The following is a 17355-nucleotide window of genomic DNA, read 5'->3' as shown; positions in this document are numbered from 1 at the left end:
ATTATGGTTTACGGTGGAGCCACGCCTTGTATTTCGACGGGCCGCATTAACCCTTTGCTGCAAGTTGTGTTTCACATGAAATGGAGTCAGTGAGGAGTATCGAGGGCACTTTTTCTGGCTCTCGCCACCATATGATATCAAATGAGTGGATGATGCTGATAAAAAAAAGCATGGAAATGTCATGAAGATGAGGAAAGAATGCAACATGAGCATCATATTGCGATGAGTTTTTGCTTTGAGAAAATTGACACAGAATCACATGAGGGGGATGTACTTTGGAGAAGCGCTATCTCAAGAATTTTTCTTAGAATATGTCTTTGAATTTTTATTTTTTATAATTTTCTTTCTAACTGATTTTTCTACGTAAATTTTTTTCTCTTTTGAGAACAAAAATTTGATCAATTTTTCTAAAATTTTCTGATGAAGAATATTGAATAAAATTCAATGAATTTTCTAATGAAATTCTGACCCAAAAGAAGCCTTAAAGTATGATTTTTATTCTTTCACGAGATGCATCTTGTGTGTGGCTTCTTATTACACCACGTCCGCACGATGCCATATATGTATATAATAAATTTACAAGAGATGTAAACCCCGCAATTCAGAACCACCGCGGAAATTCATAGCATGAATGAATACCATTTACTTGGTATGGATTTTATAAAATGCGTAAAAAAAATTAAATATTATGAACATACAACCATGTTAATCATCTTGCGAGCATCTCATGCTCCTTTTTTTGCTCTCCCTCTCCATCTCTCTCTATTTAATTTTCTTATACTTAATAAATTGGCGGGGAATTATCGCAAAATGAAATCTATAGAAGCTTCCATTCTTGACCATGTCAGAGTCCTCCTCTTTAACTGTTAATTGTTGCTGCCTCGTCACCATATACATATGTATTCTCATATATAATATAATCTTCCTTCTCCTTGTACAAGAGGAGAAGACGAAGAAGCAAAAAAAAACGACTATTTTGCCTATCGTGCTGTTTATTTGTAATTTAACCAAACACGAAACTCGCTTGGATTTTATATTTACTATTTGGACGAAGTGAGTGTATAATCGAGATTTTAGGGGGAGCAGTGAGCAAAAAACAGCGTGAAAAAGAGCGGCTGCTTGAGAAACTCCTATATAAACGATCATCGGACAAGAAACTCATAATGGGAGGAAATGTGAAGGTTTTGTCGCATTTTACGATAGAGTGTCTTAGGCAAAAACATTGGTGTCAGATGTGGGGTCTACGGGGCACGTGTGGCGCCATCTCTTGTGGCAACCTCATGCGATGAGAGAGCCAAATTTCTTTAAAAAAAAACACTCAACTATTACGAGAACAGTTTTTAGGGTGAAAAAAGGCATCTAATTGAATCATAAATGAAAAATTTGTCGCAACACATGTTTTCCTAAAAATTATAATTATATTTTATTTTTCTAATTTCACCATCTCATTAATTTTTATTCCACGCTCAATAACATAATTCTTCTGTATCGTTTCAGGTGAGTTCTTGGCCCGTACTTTTTTGTCCATGAGCTAGGCAAAGTGACTGGGAGATTTTATCGGTGTTAGAGGTAAACAAGAGATAATTAAAAAGTCTGCTCCAAAAAAAGCGCACACATACACTAGAAAAAAAATTTAGCTCGATGAATAAATATTTTGATAGTTTCCTTCATCATTGAGGGGTGCGAGTGTTATTTGGGGGAAAAATTCACAAGAAAAAATTCCTTCTTTCGAGCATTTTTCCATGGAAATTAAAAAAAAAAAACGCCTGTATAAAGAAAATTCATTCACGCAGAGTTGTGACAAGGAAATGCCCTCAAGTCCATTTAATGTTTCAGCGTCATACATTTTTTGTTTTCAGTTTAATCTCCCGCCCCACATATGCGCAATAATGCTCTGTTGATCATAATTCATCGGAAAATCTCACAGACATTCCTTATCTTGTCGACTTTCTTTTAATGAAAAATAATTGAATGTTGAAGAATGACGAAAAAAAAATTAAATGGAAGTCACAAAACGCGCTTCTCTCGCACTGGAATGTGAATTTATTTGTCTTTCTCATGTGGTATTGAAATAAATCGATTACATAATTAATTATCACTCAGCAAAAGGTCTTCACATCAATCCTCTCGTATCACTTTCAAAAAGCATCAGACATGATATTTATTTATTATAGTTATTTTCACCAGCCCATATGACTTCTCAGAAAAATCATTTTTCATTAATAAAATTATTTACTTCCTCAGCGAATTTTTAGTTTTTCTATATATGAAATTTTCCATTCAGTGTTTTTTGAGCTATGTGCTGATTGACATGGTTAGAAAATATTACATTTGTGTCAAAGAAAAATATCGGATGCATGAAAGTTTTTGAAACCATTTTGTATATCAGAATAGAATTTTTTTTATTAAATTCTAAATGACATAGAGAGAAGGCTTATATTGAAGAATTTTTTTATCGCACAGCGATGAATATTATGTCATAATCGCTCAAATAGAGAAGTCAATAAAATGCTGAGTAATTAATTCATAAAAGAAACCCAAGAACAATAGCTTTAGTAAAAGTGATTGTTTACATGAAAATTTACTACATCCAGATGTTGATTTTTTTTTCTATTTAATTTCTGTGCCACGAAAAGATTCCGCCTCTATTTAATATTTATTCGCGAGGTATGCTTTTTGGGGCCATTGAGGCGCCCAAGGAGAAGATAGGTGCGCCTGAAAAATTAAATTTTGCCGCTTTTGCTGGCATTTTGCCATTCAACACACAACAAAAGCCCTTTTTGAGTCCTTGAAAGGATATTGTGGCCCATTCGCTAACGCTTCGAGGAAATGACTCATAGCATTGCAAGTCATTAAATTATTTATTATAAATGATCTTCTCATAGCATTGCATAAGTTGTGAAAGAGATTGCCAGAAATTCTTCCCTCGTGCCAAACAAATTGGATGCTAATTTATATGGATTTGAGGGAATTGAGCAAGTTTGGGCGGAATAAATATGCGGTTTTATGCAAAATAATTTTATCTAATTAATTTATGCAAATTACGTAATTTTTATGCTGAATTAGAATAGTGAAAGAGAGAAACAAAGAGTCAAACCAGTCAAGGCTTAATTTACAGTCTAAGAATTTTTTTTAATTCTTAGCTTTATTTAAAAATAAATGGTAAATCTCATGGTATACCAACTAATATTAATCTCGTATCAATAATATAAAATATTCTTGCAAGTAAAATAAAATGACTTTTCTATAATCATTAACGATAACATAAATATCTATAAAATGTTTAGACTATATGTAATTGTTTCTTATATAAATATGATCTAATTCTGCTGTCCTTCATTTCTTATGTTTCTTGATCTTTGAGATAAGGGAAACTTAAAAGTTCTGAGTTATTTTTTTCAGAAATTTTTTTATATAGATAACTTTTTTAATTAACTAAATTTTTCTTTAGAACACCCAAAGACATAAAGTTTGGAGAACTTCTCACTAAAAAATTCTAAGAAAAATCCGCTGAATTTGGGTCTATATATTTTTTAATTTATAGAAAAAATACTGTTCTATTCATTATTTTATCTAATTTATTTTATCTCAATTGACTAACTTATCTCAATCTTTCTTATGTGATTTCAATTGAATTTTCTACATACAAACACTTAAGAATAATATTTATTATTGTACTAATGTAAAAAACAAACGTGTTTCTATTGAAAACATATTCATCGATCGGAGTGATATTCATTTTATTTATGAGTTTTCCATTGAATTCCTTTGCAGATGATTGGAAAAAAATATTTGTTTTATGAACAAAACTTTATTTTGTTCAATTTCCGCAGTTACCTCAATAAATTCACCACATTAATTGCCTGGATTATCACTGATCAAATATTTGCATTAATTCTCTCGCGGTTTATTCTATATACATTTACATTATTTTCAAACTCTGTGCAGCCGCTTTTATTACGCCACCAAGATATGCTTTCTTGGAGTGTGTGCGAAAAAAAAAGAGAAGCGAAGAACATTCTTGGAGGAGTTGCAGACCCACTTTAGAGATGCATTAGAGAGAGAGTGTCACGATGAAATTAATGCAGAGCAATTGTGTGCCAATAAATTTCCATGCTGGGTGATTTATCACATTTGTACACTCCATTTTGCGATTGTCCAGCACATTTTGGAATTTACTGTGTGGGTGATATTGTCGGAGGTCGTGATGTGAAAATCCAAACAAACTATCTTTTGCTGCTGAGTGCTTTGGGGGCTTCTTTGCGAGACAAAGATGAGCTGCATTTCCGATGGGAGAGATGTGTGTTGTGTGATGTTTGTACAGAAAGTTCAGTGAGCTGGAGAAGGTTCCCCTTTGTTGATTTTGTCACACTGATGGCCAAACACACACCCAATTCCTCCTTCGTGGAATTTATTGTGACGCCAGAAGCTGCCACAAAGATTACATTTCGTTAACAAATTACATTTCGTGCATCCATCCGTTTTTTTTACTTCCATTTATTCGTTAAATTTTAAATTTAAATCTTCGGAAAGAATCGTATTTGCCGCTATTTGCATTTGCAAGATTATTTTGCTTTTTGGCGTCCTTTTTGGTATTTAGCATGAGGACAATGTGGGTTAAAAAATGATCACCAAATGATACATTTCGAAGGTATTTATTAAGTATTGTAGGTAAATTTCCATTAGTACAAGTGAATGAGTGAGAAAACCATGAGAAAAACACAATTGCGGTGACACTATTTATGCCGCAATTATTGACAACAATCGACAAACATATATTGAGCAAACACGTAAGCTCAATTAAAATTCTTTAGATAGAATTCTTGCATATAGCAACGCATGTTGACGAGAGAAAATTACAATCGATTTTTCATTCTCAAAATAACCTCCCAACCACAAGAAAAGGGAAAATTATCGTCTAACTAAAACATCCAAGTCTGTCGGGAAAAAGGATTAATATAATGAAAGAAGCAAAGTACTTCTATCCATCATTTTATCTTTTTTCCCCTCGCCGAGCAAACAAACCGTATTATTGGAGAATTGAAACTATTTTTGGATACTGAAAATCCTTCCTAAGAATTTTTATTGTTTACTCAAGATGATTTTACATTGATTTCCAGTGAGTATTAAAATAGTTTATTTCTGGATGAGCTGCACTTAGTGGCTTCTTCACCATTGATGGGAAATGAAGAATTAAATTCTAGCGAGTGTGGCGAGTCATTGAAGAATTCAGTGAGAGAGATTAAAACGCAAGAAGATCAATTTTGACCTTCGGGTTGGAAGAAGACTTCAGTTACTTCAAAAAAGAGTTGAGATAAATATAGATGAGAGTTTAGAATTTATTTTAAGAGAGAACATAATGAATGAATAAATTTTAAATTTATTTTTAGTTTATTTTGAAGGAGACAAAATAAAAACAATAGTGACGTCATTCTATGAATTTTTGGTAAAATCTGTTCTTTTCGAAATTAATTCTCGATTTTTGTAGATTTCTCATTTAATTTTGATATTGTGAAAGAACGTTTATTTCGATATGTTTTATTGAATATGGGCTTAGGTCGTGTAGGACATATGAAAACGAATAAACTCCTTTGACAATTCAAAAATCTTAAAATATACTTTAGTAAAAAAAATCTTTCATTTACCTTTATTTAATTCAACTCTGACGCAAAGTTTAACACCAAGCCTTTTGAATTGATGCAAAGAAAGGAATTCTCGCGTGTCCATTTGCTACTCCCGCTAAACTTATCTGTCTGACCACCTGCACAATATATCGAGTCTAATCGAAGGTGTGTCTGGAAGACAAGAATGAGTGACTATCATGTGAAGTGATTTGCTTCCAGAGAAGCAGAAAAAGAAGGATTTGTAGCATAAAAGACTGCGAATTGATAGAACGGCACTGTTCCATCACTTTTAGTGACTTCTTGAGCGTCTTCTCCATGTAATTTTCATTTTTACTCTGATGGAATTCCAGTGACTTTGACTCACCTGTCGCTATTTCTTCTTGTACAGGGTCACTCCTTACCGTCGTCACGTTCTATGAATTTGTGATTTTTCTACATATTGCACGAATAGCCTTGACTAACATCACGATTTTATATGCGTTTTTTTTCTCTTTCACTTGATGATTCGCTTTTACCCGGCAATGACATTTTTTCTTGTTTCACTCGAAGGAAATCATCCGCATATGAAAATTCTTTTCAACTCTATGAGCATCTCAGTATTTATAAAAAGAACATTCTCGCACATCGCAGTGTGAATCAGCATTTGGAGGGATGATGTCAAACTGGCTGAATCTGCATGAAGTAATTGTTTATGCCATTGCGACGTGTTAAAATAAATAGAGATGGTTTGCTAATGAAGTGCCTAAATTTAAGTATCTGAGTCATGCCATGGTAGTTTTTTATGCCCTGTGAGATCGATTTATTTTCCTCGTGGACTTTGCATTTTCTCATATACTCAAACCATCACCCACACGCGGATCATTAAATTCCACAAGAAGAAAATGATAAGAAATAACAAAGGTGTGGAGCATTGTTAGGGGTTGAGAATTTACCAAGAAAATCAGTCGATTAGGGATGGTTTGAGTTTAATAAAATTTAATTGAGGAGTGGCTGATCAAGAATAATTTTAATGTATTTTTCACAAATTTCCGGGTTTTCTCAAGCTCTTCATCAAGTTAAAAATATTTTTAGAAAATCGAATAGATTTTTGGAAGGAAAACTTTTAAGACTCTTCAATTGACCACAAAAAAATCAACAAAAAATGCTAGTTGTCAACCTTTTAGTTTGTATTTTCTTCGCGTGACTTTGGCCGTTTTGTTGGGCAGATGGCGGAATCCCTTTTTTGCCACTGCGGGTGGTCCCGTGGAAAATGCGAGCACGCGCGAAATTGAGTTTATTTTTTCAATTCCTCCACGACGTTCGTTGATTTAGGTGCGCGAGGAAATGCTGACGAGCCTCTGACCAACCCAAAGAAGTGGGTTAATTGCAATTTTCTCCCCATATACTATGGGCTTTTCCCCACTATTGCTAGGGAGAAACATAACAAAACGAAAGAAAAAAGAAAAGTGCATTGATCTATTAATTTATTCGCGTGGCATTTTCCTCAAGTTTGAACACGATATAGAGTTTTTGCCGCTGTGAACGGCGATTGATGACGAAGATGTGCCCAAAAAGGGTCTAATAAATAAATGAATTATTGGATTAATTCATATATGAGAGAAATTCATTGATGTGGGGGGTTTTGCCCGCACACAGAAATCCCATAAGATAATGGGGAAATTGTATTAATTTGTATGAATTGGAGCATCGTGGAAACACCCGAAAAATGTCTCTTGAAATCACTCTTATGGGCGCGTTTTTAATTGCTTTTCGTCTATTTTTGAGAGATGAAGAAGAAAATAATATCCATCAATTAATCACAATTAAGTGGAGGTCTGCTTTTAATGGATCTCTTTGGTTGTGGAGTTTTTTTTCAATAGAATTTGTCTCTCTTTTTTTTTTTTAACCAAAAATGTATATTTTTTGTGCGACTTGTTAAACTTTCTTGTCGCCCATACGGTGATTTATTTCCTCATGAGAGTGAAATCGAAAAAAAAAATACTTCCATCATCTCTCACTCTATAGGGTTTCTTATCACAAAATTCGAGCGCGAGAATAAATCAAAATGATTTTCTACGCTCTCTCTATAAGTCAAAAATTCAGAAGGAATAATGGGGGAAATAAGATGTTATTGCCTTCGTGGGCTTTCTAAAATTGGGATTGTTTTTTTTTTAATGTTTTTTAGCATTAAATTAAATATTTTCTAATTTAACCTTTAGATACATATTTTATTACAACTTTTAGCTTATTCTAATGGCTTTATCATACTGCAGCTGTAATCACTTAAAGCTGAATATTTTTTTGAAGATGGAATAGAGCAAGAAGTTAAAAAACTTATAAGAATTTGACGTAGCCCATAAGAATGATTTCTTTAAAATTAAAACATTTGTTGTATGTTATATGCCTTAATTTGTAGTCTAATGATCTTTTGCATCAATATTCATCAAATACATTGTATTGTATACTTTGCAAGAGGCGAGAAAATTCGTATATGGTCTGATGGTGACATAAAACTCTTGAAATAAATTTATGTGCTTTGAAACATTACTCACAGGAGTTACAATTTGTAAACACATAATTCCCTTTTACTTCACGCCCCACAAATTTACAGCGTGATGCTTTTTCCAATCTTCACCATACAAATTTTTATTGGATCACTGTAAACAATCTTCGAGACGCCTCGAGAGCGCGAAAGAATTCGATGACACGATATTCTTTCGCGCAAAGAAGCATCGAATTTCAGAACTATACATACACACAAAAAGAGCATAAAAAATTTAACTGAACATCTCCCAGCAATTAGATTTTAATGGCATTTCTTTCAGTCACGAAATTATCGCAACTATTACTTTTTTTCCACCTCTAATTTACGCATTGTTCTCCCAATTGAAATTTTGAAAGCAAAATGAGGAAGAAAACTAATTGGGGTTTATGGCATAGAACATTTTTTTAAATTGTGCTGAAAAAAACTCTTTTTTTCTAATTGACATGAGTAATCATATTTTTCTCTCTTTTCTTTTTCAGGTATGAATCAATGCAATGAAAAATTCTTGCAAAGGGAGTGGAAATGGTATGGAAAGGATTATTTTTATTAGTAAAAATTATCTTTATTATGATTTTATGCAACAAAGGGAGTTTTAAAATTGATAGTAATTTAATTTGTAAAATCCATTAGTGCAAGGAAATTGAATTAATTTTCAATAAGAACGATGACACCATGATACGTGCTTGGAAAATGGGTTAATTTTCTCGGAGAGAAAAACATTTGGATGGGCACACGATGTAGGTTAAATCAACACATGGCTCGAATTGTTGATTCAGTCACGAGGGTACAGTCATGAGAAAAATAATAAGGACATTCACTATATGTATAAATTTTATGTTTTATTCCCTTCTTATTTATTCCGAAAAGTCATTTTTACATAGATCTTCTTTGGAGATAAAATTATCAAAATCGGTTTAATTTGTCGAAGCAGAAAATATTTCTTTTAGAACTTTTAAAGAATTTGCGTAATGTTTCTAATATTCTTCCCACAACTGTTTTATCATTCTTTCCTCTTTCATTGCACAATGGAAATTCGATCAGAGGAAACTTTTCGCCTCAATTGCGTCCTCATTGTTGGGAAAAACTACGGAAATGCCCTTGACCCATTCCATACAGCCTCGTATAAGATTAATGGTCAGTAAAAGGAATTAATTGAGTGATTGACGCCACTATGAAGTCATCAGAATTCGTCCCTTTACTCTGATGCCCACTTTGCGATGGAATAAATTCAATTGTGGAATTTTGCAGTTCTTGTGAAGGGTAGAAAATTCAATTTCCTAATATCATTGAGCTTCCTTACAATTTTCCGGGTAATCTGTGGTCAGAGTGACGTGGCTAATTTCTAAAGAGAGTCAGCGCATGGCACTAGGTTAAGCAAACAAAACACTCTCGAATGTCATCAACGCCCACAATTTCTAAAGACAAGACAGACGGGGCAGGTCGAAGAATGGAAAGTGATATTAAATAAATATAAATTCATGAATTGATTTCTTTCCCAAGCCTTTGTCACTCAATTTCAAAGTGTGTGACTCACTCTAGATTCCTTTAATATATACATATCGTTTGATAAAATACTTTTTTAAAAAATCCCCCCTGAAAATGAATTTGACTTCCCTTCTAAAATTCAATTTGAGTGCATATCAATCCTCATAGTGTCCTTAAGTGCATAGGGAGATTATACTGAAAAATTCCTCTAAACTCTTTCTTTTTTTAGTTTCATCTTCTTTCCGCATAAAATGAGAAGCCGCGCTCTTTAAGAAGATTTTCTTGGTGTTTTAGACAAAACGATAAAGGTCAAGATCACGTATAGAAGAGTTTAATTTTGAGTGTGGTGAGTCAAAAATAGAAAATTTAAGTGGGTGGCGCCAAAATGGGGTGAAAAGGTTAAGGAGACGGGGAGGAATAAACTTGCCATGAATGAGTTATTCATCAGAGTCTAAAAGTAAAATTAACTAAGCAAATATTTGCTTAATTATTTCATCAATTTCTCAAGAAGAACTGATTGAACAATCATACACCATGCTTTTGGGTTTCTTTTTTATTTATATGATTTGTGTAGTGTTGTAATTTGTCAAATTGCATAGAATTTGACATTTATTAATGAACAGAGCAATTTATCAATCTTTTCCACACCATGATTCCCCACTAAATGGTCCAACAAAAAAAATTATATAAATATTTTATTCTAGAAATTAAATTCTTCACAAAAATCTAATTTTATTTTAAGCTTCGAATTATTGAAAACATTATTTCGTCTACTTTTTATCGACTGACAAATTTTCATTCTTTTTCCTTCATTCAACGCTCCCATTAAATCATAAAATGTAATAGAGGGAGTTCTCTGATGAAGCTTCACCTTGTGCAAAATCTCATATTTCTCAGCAGTGTTGATGGATTGTTGAACGTTATAAATAAATTGAATTGTATTTGCTTAATTTATTGCTTTTGTATACTCTGCTGAGCCACCACAAATGCGTATAATGTAATTCACTTAAAACAATTCCACACGCAAAAGTTTTTTTGCTCTTCTCTTTTCTTAATTAATTATTTAATTCGCTAAAAACCCACTATAAAGACATGCTAAATGACATATTTTAGCGCCTTTTTAGCTGTGTCATCTTTGTTTTGCCGGTACGCGATAAGGGTAATTGCATGAGCGCGATAACACGCTTTTATATGTAATGTTTTTAAGCTGAAATCAGTTTCATTGCGATTGCATGCAATTTTGTGTCTGGTAAAAAAATATTTTTAAACAATTTAGCAATTTGCAAAATTGAATGGGGGTTGGTGGTTCTCGAGTGATTTACACCCCACTCTAATACATAAATGGGATTCCCCTTTGCAAGCTAAACACGCTAAATGGCCAGAAATAGAATGGATAAATTGAATGATTTATTCGTCCAGCGAGTCATTTTCTCACTTCAAATTGATTAACGAGTTTTTTTTCTATCTCTTTATTTTTTCATTTCGAAAAGGTTTTAAGGGTGTGGAAGGAGTGGACAAAGGGTAGTTTTATCTAGCACTGTGTAGAAATTATTAGAATTCATATGGCAACAAAATAAGTTTGGAGAAATTCTTCTATAGGAACTTTTTAGAGTGAATGTGGCATGATCAATTGAGTCTTGTTAGTAATCAATGAAATGGAACCAGTGTCTTGATTGAAAAATAATTAAATGATTTTCCAGTGAATTGTTTGTTGCGGGAAGAGAGGTCACAAAAAGAGAGCGAGGAGAGGGAGAATGATATAGGGAGAGTGATGAAGAAGCTTGAAGAATCATTTTATGTTACATTGAAAGCATTTTAATGGGATGGAATTGAAAAAGAAAAGATAAAGCACGCCAAAGAGGAGATTACACTCAAAAGAAATAATATTTTTAAATTTAAATCACTATTAAATTGAAAGAACTTTTTTCCATCATATTTCTCAATTTATTTAAAAAAGATTCCTCTAAGATACAAGAAGGATTTTTTTGTAAAAATTGAAGTTCTTGATGTTCTTGTGCCTCCTGAATCCACTAAGTGATTTATTAAATCCACTGGAAGGTTCTAAACACGATTGTATGGCCTCAACATCGAAGATTTAAAAACCAGATTTGTATTTTTCGCAACAAAATCGAAAACTTATCAGAATTGACTAATGATCCATGCTCTATGTGAGGATACCCTGTCGTAGACATCAGGAGTTCCACCAGCGCATTCTAAACCCCAAGAAACGATGCCCACAACGGTGTTACCAACAGCAAGAGGTCCTCCAGAGTCCATTTGACACGTTCCACTACCAAGGATGCCACCAGCACAGATTTTATGATCCCACACCAAATCTCCCATTCCGCCCAATCTTATTCTGCAAACTTCATTTGTTATTGTCTCCGTGAAGAGATACTGCAGCTCTGCCGCAGGTGCACCCTGATGGGAAGTTAATCCCCATCCTGAAACAACCCCATTTACACCGCCACCCACATGAGCAGATCCAAGATCAATGGGGCTGATGAGATTTGTGAATGTTACAGGATTTGCTGTTTGCAGTACAGCAACGTCATTGGCAATGGTCTGCGTATTCCACTGTGGATGCTGGATGACCTGTGAGAGGGTATATGTTGTTCCACCTGTAATCCTCGATTGAGCTCCAAGCACAACAATCACATCATTAGGACCTCGTCCACCAAAACAATGAGCCGCCGACACTACCCATCGATCATTGACTAGACTACCGCCGCAGAAGTGCATATTATTTGTTAAACGACATGAAGCCATGTAGGGAAATTGCCCAGGAGTTGCTGTATTTCCTCCCACAATCCTTCCTTGACCCATGTTCCGGTCAAAATTAAAAAATCCATCGGAAAGATCTGAAAGAATTTGCAAAAAAATAGAAAATTTATAGAATAAGCAAAAAAATCTCAAGAGTTCTATAAATATTACTCTTCCCGAGAGCAGCCACAGCTAGGGAAATAAAAATGGTAATCTTTAGCATTTTTACAGCACAACTATTGCCACTCCACTGATACTCTTTGTGACTGAACTACCTTCCTTTTATTCAATTTTCTTATCAAAGCTACCACCACAAGAAATCACCAATAGCAAATCCCTTAAATTGCTTTGAAATACCTTAAGATCCACATTGGGAAGTTGAGGTGATTTATAGCCATGTGCGTGGACTTTCCCACGATGTTGCCATGTCAATGAACGAATTTCGCACACGAACGTAGCGCAAAGATAAAGAAAGAGTGATAAGGAGAACTTCCCGTGAATCATTTTGCAATTTCAATCAGCTTATCTCAATGATTACTAAATGAAATCTCCAAGCAATTTAGAGGTGTTCAAGCTTAAGTTGAGATTTATTTAATTACACCCCCAATAAATGATTGATTAAAAGCTGTAATGTTAGTTATTTTTGGAAAGTACCAGTCTTACCCATAATCTAGTATTTTCTTTTTTTATCAACCTGGTAACTTTTGAAAATGATTTACAATTCATCTAATTACAGACTAAGAGCATTGGAAAATTCCTTTTAAAAATATTTATAGATTGGGAAACTTTTGGATCCAGAGCTTCTGTAATTTTTTTAAGACTTAAATCCTCTCTGTTGATCTTGAGAAGAAACTTAAGGAACTTACTTTGTTAGAAAAATATTTCTTTTAAAATTTGTTAGAGGAATATAGCTTTGTTCAAAGGTACCTTTATATCGATTTGGCAGGATTCAAATACGGCTAAATCTTGGGCCAAAAAGCACCAAAGCTCTGATACATAATCTTATTTTCCCTTTAAGTCTTTTCTTTGACAATGGGTCTTCTTATTCTGCGACTAATTTTGTTCTTAATGATTTCAAGGATTTCTTAGTCGCACAATACGACCCAATAAATTTAATTTAAAGGAATTTCAATGGAAACAAATCAATCTATTTCAAAATAATTTATTAGCAAAAAGTAGCTAACTTCTGTATTATGCTAAAATCGTGTGCTAGTCAATAGCAATATTTACTTTTTCTTAGATTTCTTTTCTGATGAAAATACAGCATAGATAGGTCATGCTATGCTGGTTATCTATGCTCGTAAAAAAAATCTATTGGTGATTTTCAACCCTTTCTACTTCAACTGCAAAAAAATAAACAATTGCTAGATGTTCTGTTCATCTGCAAGGTTTGACTATTTCTATGGTTTATCAGATTAGAATTATAACTAAACAGCAACAATTTCAATTTTTAAAGCCTCGTGGTGTTGAGAAGGAATTAAAAATTATCGTATTTGCTAGTAATTTAGATGTATTGAAGAATCCAAGAACGGTGGTATGACACACGATCGTAGCCATCAGGGAAGCCACGAGCGCAGGGAACTCCCCAGGAAACAATACCAATTGCTGAGTTGCCAATTGCAAGTGGACCACCGGAATCAGCTGAGCACACTCCTTGTCCCTCCACACCACCAGCACAGATCTTATGGTCGAACACCATGTCCCCACTGGCTCCTAGAGCATCACGGCAGGCGGGATTGTTCCACGTTTGCACGTGCACGAATTGCAGATTTGCTGCCAAACTGCCTGGGGAGGAAGTTAGTCCCCAACCGGATACGACAGCAGTTGCACCGCCACCGATGAATTCAGATCCAAGTGGGATGGGCTGGATGAGGTTTGTGAAGGCAATTGTCTCGGTGGTTTGGAGAACGCACACATCCCAGGCAATGGTGGGAGCATGATAGTCTGGATGATTGACAATGGTGGACAGAGCAAATGTGGTACCTCCGGTGGTTCTTGAGTGTGCTCCCAAAACAACAACAGTATTGGCTGGGGTGCGATTGATAGTGCAATGAGCAGCTGACACAACCCAACGATTGTTGGCAATGAAACCACCGCAGAAGTGGGCATTTCCAGTTGTCCTCAGGGAAGCTTGGTAGGGGAATTGGCCAGGTGCTGCTGTAGCTCCACCAACAATCCTACTCTCAAAGTACTGAGAAACACCCTCCTCGCGCTGAAGCATATCCACACCATCGATAAAGTCATGAAGACTGGGAACGTCCAAAACTATAAAATGATACAAACACTTTAATAAAAGATTTCGCAAAGAGAATTAAGATTTCTTACCCTTTGCCAGAGCCACTGAGGCCAGACACGCCAAAACTAAGATCTTGATCATTTTCCTTCTTTCTTTTTGAGAAGATGATTTCCAGAAGAAAATTCCCCACAAAGTGTACCAATTTCCTTCACGCCCCATCATTTTTATACCAAATTCTTATCAAAATTTCTTCTACGGCAAAATTATGATAAAATCTTATCTTTTTATAGGGAGGTCTTTCCCTCAATTATCGATTTCTTCACCAGACAGGGATTCCCAAAATGAGTTGATAAACTCTCTCAATGGGATTAATATGTGGGTGATAATAGATTTTGACCTGAATTTCCCCAATATGGGAAATTTCTTCATATTACAGGTAGATTTAATTTTATTTTGGGAATTTTTGGGTGTTTCAGATAATTTTTTATTCTTTTTTATTACTGTTTATTGCTTGTGTGCTAAAAATATATTTATACCTACTTTTAATGTAATATTTGCCTTTTATGAGATGATTAATAAAAACTGAAAAGGATCCAGGAGAGTTTGGAAAAAGTAATCCAGATATTCTCAATTTTTTTTTTACTTTTGGTTGAAAATTTCCTATAAAAAACTTAATTAAATGAATTTCTTAAATTTTCGCTCAAGAATTTCTAGAATTCTTGTTTTAATTGGGTCTAGTCAACTGATGTAGGTACATAGAGAATTTAAAATAAGTTTTATTAACTATGTATTTAGAAAACTCAAACTTCTCAGTAATAATTTAAAACTTATTTTTTAATTTTTGTTTTTGATTCAAAAAAGAGTTTATCGCAAAAAATCTCTTTGAGACTTAAAGTTTTCACATTTCAACATAAGAAAAATTTCGACGTATATTTTAATGATATAGGTACCTACCTACTAAATCAATTGAGTCATGGGATATACCACCTTTCGCTTAAGCTAGCAATAAAATTATTCGGAGTTTCTCTTTTTTTGGGAAAATTTGGCGGAAAGTGGGAAAATTTCTGCCTAAATTTAGGTAAAAAAAAGCACTTCTATTAATTGATAAAGGTACGTAAACCTATGACTTTTCTCAATGAACCTCTTATCAACCGGCAGATATTGTTTTTGGGAAACTCCTTGTGATAAGACAAGCTGTGAGTTCTCAATAAAAGAAGAAGTATAAAAGAAACGTGAAGTTTGTTTGAAAGTATCAGTATCTACCTAAAGAGTGAGTCCACTAGACGCCTCAAAAACCAAAACAAAAATGTTCAGAATTTTTCTTCTCGCTTCTTTGGTCATTGCAGCTTTTGCCAAAGGTAAAGAAAAGGAATTTAAACTAAGCACCAAAAAAATTAGCATAGTAAAAAAACTCTTTCCTCGCCAGATTTTCCAAGTCCCCATGATTTTATTTCTGGGCTAAATGTCCAAGATCCATCAGAGTCTTCAGGCCTTGGCAGTCGTATTGTGGGTGGAAATACAGCATCTCCTGGACAATTCCCTTATCAAGCTTCAGTAAGGAGTGTTCTTACACAGGAACACAACTGTGGTGCTGTTCTAGCTAATAATCATTGGCTCCTCTGTGCTGCTCACTGTACCCAAGGACCTCCACAGAATAACTACATTTTCCTTGGGAGACACTTTAGAGGATCTGGTGGTACACGCTTTGACATTGCCCAGGTCATCAACCATCCAGACTACAATCCCTCCACCATTGCTAATGATGTCTCCGTAATTCGCACCACAACTCCCATCACCTTCACAAACCTCATTCAACCCATTGCTCTGGGACAAGCTCATATTGGTGGAGGAGTCACGGCTATTCTGTCAGGATGGGGACTAACATCAGCTGGACTAGCTCCTGAACTTCAATACCTTCACGTGCAGACGCATACAAATGAGCAATGTAGGAATCTCATGGGAGGAAATGCAGCTCTTGTTTTCGACCATAAAATCTGTGCTGGAGGTGTTGTGGGTCAAGGAGCATGCAGTGCAGACTCTGGAGGACCTCTTGCAGTTGGAAATACTGTCATTGGAATTGTTTCTTGGGGTATTCCCTGTGCACTTGGCTTCCCAGATGCCTATGACCGTGTTTCCTACCACAGAAGTTGGTTCCTTCAACACATCGAGGGTTAAATGAATTTTAACATTTTTAAATTTAAAAAAAATGCAAATTAAAATAATTCAACTTAAAAGGTGATCGTTAGAAATTAAAATGGGATTCGGAAATTACGTTAAAATATATTTTTTTATTGAATAATGTAAATTACATAGTTTTATGTCTTGAATTATAATAAATTTTTATTTTACCACTAAAAATATTATTTTTTTATTGAAAAAGTTGACTCAAAAAATATCTAATGTGCACATCAAAATATCTAAAGTTGACGCAATTTATATCAAAAAAGTGACGCAAGTTTTATTTATAGGAGACGCAATTTATATCTAAATAGGACGAAAAAATTAATACCTAAGGCTAATATTACTTTAGATAAATAGAATCTGTTAGAAATTCATATGAAATGTAACATAAACCCTCATATTAACAACATATTTCATCATTTTGAGATTCCTCATAATTTGATTTTAAAAATGTTTTCCATTTTATCACTCTATTGAGCCAATCCTTATGGCAAGAAATTCTTTCATAGCCATTTACATACGTATGTTCTTCCATAGTAACG

At 34.2% G+C, this 17355-nt stretch overlaps 4 protein-coding genes and 1 long non-coding RNA gene across 6 annotated transcripts in view; 2 read left to right on the top strand and 3 right to left on the bottom strand.

Moving 5' to 3' along the window:
* The window catches only part of LOC129795141 (hemicentin-2), a 64657-nt gene that overhangs the window by 32019 nt on the left and 15283 nt on the right, over window positions 1-17355 (top strand). The window lies entirely within an intron of this gene.
* On the bottom strand, window positions 5032-6524 carry LOC129795149 (uncharacterized). Its single transcript, XR_008751101.1, has 3 exons — window positions 5989-6524; window positions 5646-5795; window positions 5032-5296 (listed from the first exon to the last, which is right to left on the bottom strand). It is a non-coding gene; the product is annotated as an uncharacterized LOC129795149 (long non-coding RNA).
* On the bottom strand, window positions 11555-12678 carry LOC129795146 (trypsin alpha-3-like). Its single transcript, XM_055836196.1, has 2 exons — window positions 12568-12678; window positions 11555-12494 (listed from the first exon to the last, which is right to left on the bottom strand). Exons 1-2 carry the CDS (start codon window positions 12617-12619, stop codon window positions 11773-11775), a joined length of 774 nt encoding a protein of 257 aa, XP_055692171.1. The 5' UTR covers window positions 12620-12678; the 3' UTR covers window positions 11555-11772.
* LOC129795143 (chymotrypsin-2-like) lies at window positions 13543-14854 on the bottom strand. Its single transcript, XM_055836192.1, has 2 exons — window positions 14722-14854; window positions 13543-14661 (listed from the first exon to the last, which is right to left on the bottom strand). The coding sequence occupies exons 1-2, from the start codon at window positions 14852-14854 to the stop codon at window positions 13901-13903; spliced, it is 894 nt and encodes a 297-aa protein (XP_055692167.1). The 3' UTR covers window positions 13543-13900.
* Window positions 15935-16990, top strand: LOC129795145 (trypsin alpha-3-like). Its single transcript, XM_055836194.1, has 2 exons — window positions 15935-15990; window positions 16059-16990. The coding sequence occupies exons 1-2, from the start codon at window positions 15939-15941 to the stop codon at window positions 16805-16807; spliced, it is 801 nt and encodes a 266-aa protein (XP_055692169.1). The 5' UTR covers window positions 15935-15938; the 3' UTR covers window positions 16808-16990.

The sequence above is a fragment of the Lutzomyia longipalpis genome, chromosome 4 (genome assembly GCF_024334085.1).
Source record: "Lutzomyia longipalpis isolate SR_M1_2022 chromosome 4, ASM2433408v1".
Taxonomy (NCBI): Eukaryota; Metazoa; Arthropoda; class Insecta; order Diptera; family Psychodidae; genus Lutzomyia; species Lutzomyia longipalpis.
This window is presented reverse-complemented; position numbering and strand designations above follow the sequence as displayed.

What these genes read in the sequence shown, in the direction of transcription:
- LOC129795143 (XM_055836192.1), bottom strand. Translation starts at nt 14,854, where the DNA reads ATGATGGGGCGTGAAGGAAATTGGTACACTTTGTGGGGAATTTTCTTC. An exon ending in CTCAGTGGCTCTGGCAAAGG is followed by an intron (nt 14,662 to 14,721) that starts GTAAGAAATCTT and finishes ATCATTTTATAG; the next exon opens with TTTTGGACGTTCCCAGTCTT.
- LOC129795145 (XM_055836194.1), top strand. Translation starts at nt 15,939, where the DNA reads ATGTTCAGAATTTTTCTTCTCGCTTCTTTGGTCATTGCAGCTTTTGCC. An exon ending in CATTGCAGCTTTTGCCAAAG is followed by an intron (nt 15,991 to 16,058) that starts GTAAAGAAAAGG and finishes TTTCCTCGCCAG; the next exon opens with ATTTTCCAAGTCCCCATGAT.
- LOC129795146 (XM_055836196.1), bottom strand. Translation starts at nt 12,619, where the DNA reads ATGCTAAAGATTACCATTTTTATTTCCCTAGCTGTGGCTGCTCTCGGG. An exon ending in TGTGGCTGCTCTCGGGAAGA is followed by an intron (nt 12,495 to 12,567) that starts GTAATATTTATA and finishes AAATTCTTTCAG; the next exon opens with ATCTTTCCGATGGATTTTTT.